The 7500-nt window shown below is 36.2% G+C and overlaps 1 protein-coding gene across 1 annotated transcript in view; it reads left to right on the top strand.

Moving 5' to 3' along the window:
- The window catches only part of LOC119576220 (chromatin target of PRMT1 protein-like), a 12360-nt gene that overhangs the window by 2237 nt on the left and 2623 nt on the right, over positions 1-7500 (top strand). The window contains exons 2-3 of the mRNA XM_037923814.1: positions 1171-1226; positions 6471-6630. Coding sequence (XP_037779742.1) covers positions 1171-1226; positions 6471-6630 — 216 coding nt within the window. The remainder of the gene's footprint in view (positions 1-1170; positions 1227-6470; positions 6631-7500) is intronic.

The raw sequence follows: 7500 nt of genomic DNA, 5'->3' as shown, positions 1-7500 counted from the left end.
ACTAAAAGTACTCATATTTATGTAGGATCAGTAATAATTTTAAGCTGTGCAGCATGAAGTGTCCACCACAGCCTCCAAAGTATTTGGTGCACTGGCAGAGGTAAATAAAATCTATCTTATATTTTATTAGCATGTATGAGTATTGATCTCTTACTATATTTGATGGTAATCATCACTAAGGTTTGCAAGCTCTGTTACTAAAATTTATTGAAAGTTTCTCATTGAGGGTGACATCTGCGTAGATGGTTTGACACGGTACTATTTCTTTCTTTCTTTCTTTGTAAAATTTGTATGTGCAATCAATCAATTAATAACATTTTATGCATAAATTTGATAAGGTCATTAGGAAAGTTAATCCAGTGTCACCGGAAAAATGCTTTGCTCTTTTTGTGTGTGTGTGTGTGTGTGTGTGTGTGTGTGTGTGTGTGTGTGTGTGTGTGTGTGTGTGTGTGTGTGTGAGAGAAAGAGAGAGAGAGAGAGAGAGAGAGAGTGTGTCTCTGTATATAGATGGCTCTGATAGAGCTTACCCACAAAGGAGTCAATTAGTAGCCTTTGTGACCTTAACTCATTGTACTTTTCCTTGAATTGGTGGGCAAAATATATATACACACACACACACACTAATGCTGTAAATATCTGTGGTATTATTTTTATTATAGACATTATAATTACTCGAATGTTATAAACATTAGTAACAGCAAAATAAGATAACGTAAAATATTTTAGTAAATCAAGGAAAAGGGTAAACAGGCGAGTTAGGCAGTACTCGTAATTGGTTCATTGGTGACTTAGTACAAGTGTATTCATCTATGTGTAAAAACAATTAATAAAGTAAATTCATAGTGGGCATGACGTACTTACATACCATGTCTGATGGCATTGGGTTAAGAAACCCATTTTCACATTCGAAAATTGCTTTTGCTTATTGTGCGTCAATCAAGCAAAAAGTAATTACTCACTCATACTCATTCTCTCTCTCTCTCTCTCTCTCTCTGAAATAAATAAAAATAAGTAAGTAGAAGAAAAATTGATATGATTGGGATTTAACAAAAATAAAACCATTTATTTGAAAATGATTTTAATCTAAGTACTATTCTATTCATACTCAATTCATAAACTGATTTACCCTTTTGAATATGCATTAATTTCCAATATTTGTTATAATTTCAGATGTCGGTCGGCAAGATAATTTTAAAATCAACAACACGGATGTCCCTGAACGACCGGTGAGGCCTTACAACCTAACCAACGCATTTGGTTGACTAGTCTTTCAACTGGAAAAGTTGATGCCAATTTTGGCAGTTTCTTTATCCTCCCATTTCCCCTCTCAAAAGCCCACACTTCACAAATGTTTCAGCTTATCAAAGAAAGCTGAAAATCTTTGACAGTTCCCAAAACAAATGTTCTTATGGCCCATTTAATTGTTGTTTTCTGATAACTGTAGACATCTTCACTGATAAAGCTTGATCTTGTATAGGGCCTCTTTTAATTGTAGCTTGAAGTAGTGCAATAGGCCTTTTTGGCTGCACTACTTATGAAAGAAAGTGTGCAGCATTACAACAAATACAAACCGCAGGTGTCACATGCAGGAGGCCCTTGCAAAGCTTATTAAAGAAAGCTGAAGGTCCTCCTGTGCTCTTTCTTGTTTGTCTTGACAATGTTATTAATTGTTAAACCAGTGCTAAAAGCCACAGCCACAGGGAGAATGGCAGTTCTTTCTGTTCTTTGTATTCTCACCATCAAGCAGCGTGAAGGAGAATCATCAAAACTTGTAAGATACATAAAAGAGTTCTTAGAACTTGGAAAATGGCAGATGAACAGTGAATGGCCCAGGTAGTCCAGTCTTGAGATAATCTGAAGGCTGAGTACTTACATATTACAGTACTAGTAACTGAGGAAAGAGGGAGCAAAGACTCCATTTAGCTTTTGATGCCCTAGACACATTGAGAAGTGGTCATGGGAGTGCAGAGCTCAGCAGAAGACTTGGGTATTCAGATACCTACTTTTGCTTTGGATGTGTGGACTGAGCCACAGGACATTCAATGAATGAGTTTCACTATCCAAATGCCAGACTCTATTAAGGGAGTTGGTCAGTATTTATCCATGTAGATGGATAACCACAAGATTCTCTGTGTTGGGCACAAAAGCCAAGCCTCCTCTGAAGGACTGAGTGGGTTGTCTGAATATTTACAGACATGTGGTTATTAGGAGCCATGCAGTTTTATTTTAAGCCTTGCCATAAAGATTTTATTAATAACACTTCTGAAAAGCAGAAGGATAATCAAAGTAGATGGGACCTCTCCCAGATTATAGCCCAAAGAATGCTGAAAAGACCAGCCCAAATACTGGATTGAAAGATAGCATCAGGAGATTAGTAATGAGCAGAGCGAAGAGGAACATGAAGATCGTCATTTTGAAGAAATGAGTAAAAGAGGTAATTTGTAATATGAAGAGGAGTGGTAAATGGAGATTTCCTTGTACATGTATAATTGATAAAAAGGTAAATGGTGGATTCATGTTACTTTTATGACTGAATATTTAAAAGGTTTTGGTATGTGAACTGACATCAGTAGGTAGGTAAAGAATGTGTCAATGTTTGCACTTTACACTAATCATTTGACCACTCATTCAATAAATTTAGATAATTTTATCCATTAATAGTTCATAAATCTTTTAACAATTTGCCCCGTTAAATTATTAATAGACGTGACTGTGTGTGTAAGACGAGTGTGAGACAGTGATTGACATAACTCAATGCTGCCAGGAAGATACTGTGTTCTCTCTCTCTCTCTCTCTCTCTCTCTCTCTCTCTCTCTCTCTCTCTCTCTCTCTCTCTCTCTCTCTCTCTCTCTCTCTCTCTCTCTCTCTCTCTCTCTCCCTCTCCCTCTCTCTCTCTCTCTCCTTCTCTCTCTCTCTCAGAATCATGCCTGTCTGTCTGTCTACTCTCCTCTGCTTTCTTTCTCTACTTTGCCCCTCTCACCCCCCTCTCTCTCTGTCTCCCAATATCAGTGTGTGTGTGTGTGTTTGAGTGAGTGAGTGAGAGAGAAGTGTTTTATATGCATGTCTAGGTGAGACTGTAAGTATTGTAGACCATAGAAGTTAGTGGTTTCAGAAATTTTAACCCGTTATTCCCGGGCATAAGAATTAATAAAACTCTAGTGATATCTGGCAACGGCCAGACAGTGGGCGCGGGAGTCCGCTGCGTGAAGCCAAACGTCCCGCTCCACTCGCTCTGGCGCGTCGCCGCACGTACAAGCTTACCTTGCTGAAAGACCTGTTTTCTATGACGTGTCTACACGTGAACCAGCAATAACGGGTTAAGGTGACCATGTCCTCTAGGAATGTGGAGCAGCATTTTAAGTGTGGTTTTAGAGTCTCATTATCATCATCCTTCCTTCCTATCCCCCTTTTCCTCTTCTTCCTTCCTATCCCATTCCTCCTCTTCTTCTTTCCTATCCCATTCCTCCTCTTCTTCCTTCCTATCCACATCCTCCTCCTCTTCCATCTTCCCATTCCCCTCCTCCTCCTCTTCCTGTTCTTTCTCCCCCTCTTTCTCCTCCCCCCTCATCTCTCTCTTCCTTTCTTCTTTCCTCTTCCCCTTCTCCCATTTTTTTCTTTCTTTTGTCTTCTGTCTCATCTTTGTTGTTGTCTTCCTCCTCCTCCTCCTCCTCCTCCTCCTCCTCCTCCTCCCCTCCAGTTGGATTTAGGGTGTAGGATCACAGTCTGCTACTGTATTCATGTTATTCATTGCATTCTGTGTTTGTATTTAGTATTGGACAAACCTTATCTTCAATAATGTAATCAAATCAATAACTTGAAATCCAATTTTATTATTGAGTAGTATATTTGTGCCCAGTTATTCCAGTTTTTACTGACCATGACAAGTCTTCCTACATTACTTACAGTTAACAAATTAAAGCAAAGCAAGATGGCAGAAGTATTTCTATGTTTGTGTTTGGTTTGCTTATTTTCCTCTAATTGTTTGAAAGGTGTGATTTATGTGTGGTAATATTATTTACTGTATAGATCTAATTGCTTAATGTTTTCTATTGAATGGCTAGATTGAGTTTTATGTTTTATTTAAACCATGGAAGTTAATCAAGAAAAGAAAATGAATATAAATTTAACTGCTCAACAGCATGAGCCAGATACCTCCAGACTCTCAGATTTTAAGTTGTTTAAGTTGTTGAATGTAAGGACAAAAAACTTGTATTTACAGGTAAATTTATTTTGTATTGCCATTGTTGACATTCCTTGTAGTCATCTTTCATATGAGGTTCTCCGTAGTATTTTTTGTCATTCACATCACAAGGAGATGGACACTACATACAAAAGAGTATTTTTGTAAGAAATGTATTATAATAGCTATTTAATGGAATCATTAGGGTAGATGGGTGTAGATAGAAGGGAGGGTATAAGTTTGTAGATAATAGTTTGCAATAATGTTGATCTAATTCTGCTTCACACAGCTGTAATTTGGAACAGTATATGCTGCACAATGCAACTAAAAAGCTTTAAGAAATACTTTATATTTTTTCTTTTATTGTTCTTCATGTAACAAGTTTCCATTGGTGTTTAAGATATATGATTGCCAAAAATCTGTGGACAAGGCTAGAATCAATTAATCTTTTTCTTCTTGTTTTGGAAGACTTTCACAAGCTGTAGTTGAATGTCGACAAAATATTTCTAGCTAAAGATTTACAACTGTTTTAAGCCTTTCCTTAAAAGTGGTCTATGAAATGTTTTTGCCTTTTTTACACATCAGGTTCACACTACTAAAAAGAAAATTAAATTTTGTGATTTTTATTATTTGTTTCCTAATTCTTTGATTTTTAAGTTCATACAAAGTAGTTTAAAATAATTATTCAGCTACTGAATAATTACTGAACTCTGCACGCATGACCATAAATGAATAGAATTAGCATCTACTAATTCTATTCATTTATGGTCTTTTTTTGTGTGGAATATTTCCTTTGTGCCGATAGGTTTTCAATTTGTCAGTAGTTGTTTGTAAAATACAAATAAAGAAAATGTTTGAAATCTAGTAAAGAACAATGGAAACCAATAAAAATCTGTATGGATAACAAGTTAATACAAAGAATAAACATGAAACAAAATTTGCCATCCAGAGGGGAAAGGTCTGTTTCCAGAACATTATTTTTTGCCAGATAGCTAGGAGTTCAAATATCATGTTTAGAAATTCAAGTATTTCTTACCCAGAATTCACACCTTTTATCAAAATTAAGAGATTAGTTAGATAATAAATTGTTTCTTAATTGTAATGGGTTTTTGCAACAGAATCCATTTTTGTGCAAGGGTAAAGGGAAACAGCCACAGTATGAAATAAACAATATGTTGTGTCATTTTGAGTTGGACTGGACTCATCAGACATTAAGTTTTGTAAGGTGAAGAATGTAGTCTAACTCCAACATCTTAATGCATTTCTTTCTGTGTGAGGTCAATGCCTCATCTTTGTTTTGACTGATATGAATTATATGATGAGCTATTTTACATCTTCACAAGAGCAAGACTTACTATGCCAAAATGGTGTGTGTAGCTTATTGGTGGGAAAATGGGAATGGCGGTGCAAGTACTAGTTTGCTCATAACTACTTTATAGGAAAATCAAAGTAGATGCAGTTTGTTAATCAAGAAGCTCAATCCTGTGACAGGCCTCGGGGGTTGCATTAGTTTTGGTTTGGTGCTAGACCTGACAGATTTTTTTATTTAACCAGCTAGGAATCTGAATGCTAGTTGGTAGCAATACTACCCTGCATTTGCTTTATTATTACATATAATTATTTAGATATTATCAAGGAGTTATCAGTTATTTTATTTATGTACTTTCTCTCCTTTACTGCCACCACTACCACCACTTCTTTTCTAGTAACAGATGGAAACCAGTATTATTTTGGGAAGAATAATTTGTTTATTTCAGAGTGAAGCTCAAGAGAAGTTCAAGACCAGCATTACTGAAATTTTTTCTCAGAAAAGCAGTAAATATGCCTGGAACAAGAAGGCATTAGAACAAAATGAAGGGCTCTAACACACATGCTTGCTAAAGCAAACTAAATGGCAAAGGGCTACAACATAAGATAATAAAAAAGATATGAAATTGGAGAAATATGAAGTGCTCCTCAAGAAACCACAAGTTTAAAAAGTCAGACTGTAACAATAGCTGTGGATTGGGAATTTTTTTAGAGTTTATTCAGTGTGTCCTAGTTATTTTTTTGGTATTGTGGCACCTGTGGCTGCTGGGTTTTATGTACATAGAGGATGGCACCTAGAGGGCTGCATGTGTAGGCACACAAGATGCATGAGAGGGGATAAAATACAGGAATGTGACTGAGGAGAAAGGAAAGAACCCACACAACCAGTCTAGAGGAGGGCAAGCTCCTCATCCTCGGGTCACCATATTCCTCCGCTACTAGTAATGACTCATCAGTGACCGCCAGACTGGTCCCGCCGCAGATTCACGGTGCTGCGACAGGAGAAGCCAACGGGACAAGGACAGTCAGTAGCAGGACTAGAAGAGAGGCGGCAGCAGGCCCAAGCATCAAGAAAAAACCAGCGTTTGGCAGCTCAGATGGAACGCCGCCCAGCAGTTGTAGCAGCCTTGAAGCTGAAAAAGGTAAGTATTATATTATTAGTTATTTCAGTTTAAATGCTTATGTGGGTACTCCAGTAACCTGCTCAGTCAATATATGAATTTTTTTTTTATATATATAATTACGGCAAAATATTTGTTTTTGTTTTTTTCCATTGAAAATGTGATTAAGTAGTTTTTAACAATTTTTCTCATTTTTCCTATACAATGCATTTCATAAAGGCTTCTCGGGCTTCCGAGGTTAGCATAAAAAAAAATTACGTCGGTAATCGACTACATTGGCCATAGATATTTTATAGTATTCACGAAGTGATGATGTAAAACCACGTGAAAATACCAATATGTATTTTGGTTAAAAAACTAAATTAATTAATTTAAAAAAAATAATAATAAATAAATCACGTATTTATAAAAACACTGAACGTAAAATTATATCTATATGGAAGTTATAATATAAACCTGTTGAAACTAAAATTTATCTTATAAAATAACTTAAAAAAAAAAAAAAAAAAAAAAATACAACAAAACCTACGGTTTCAACTCCATGATACCACACACTGCTTATTTTATTCAGACTATAGAGCAAATAATAATAAACTATAAAATCTATATAACAACAAAAATATCCTACAGTCTTGATTTATCAGGAAATATGGCAAATAGAGACCTTAGAAAATAATAATACTGAAAATACAACATAGGTTCTTAGTATTACGAAGAAAAGGCAAGGAATGCTGGTATTGGGCATGAGCGGTCGCGCATGCTAGGGTGACAATATGAGCCCCCGGCAGCAGGGCCCGGGCCACTATGAATACTACCCGTCGGGAAAGGGTTAAAGACAAGAAGGCAAGGTGAAAGGGCTTATTTTATGAATTATAAAACCTATCAGTAAGA

This window comes from Penaeus monodon, chromosome 8, assembly GCF_015228065.2.
Source record: "Penaeus monodon isolate SGIC_2016 chromosome 8, NSTDA_Pmon_1, whole genome shotgun sequence".
NCBI classification, from domain to species: Eukaryota; Metazoa; Arthropoda; class Malacostraca; order Decapoda; family Penaeidae; genus Penaeus; species Penaeus monodon.
The sequence above is the reverse complement of the archived record's forward strand: the minus strand, read 5'-3'. Positions and strand labels throughout refer to the sequence as shown.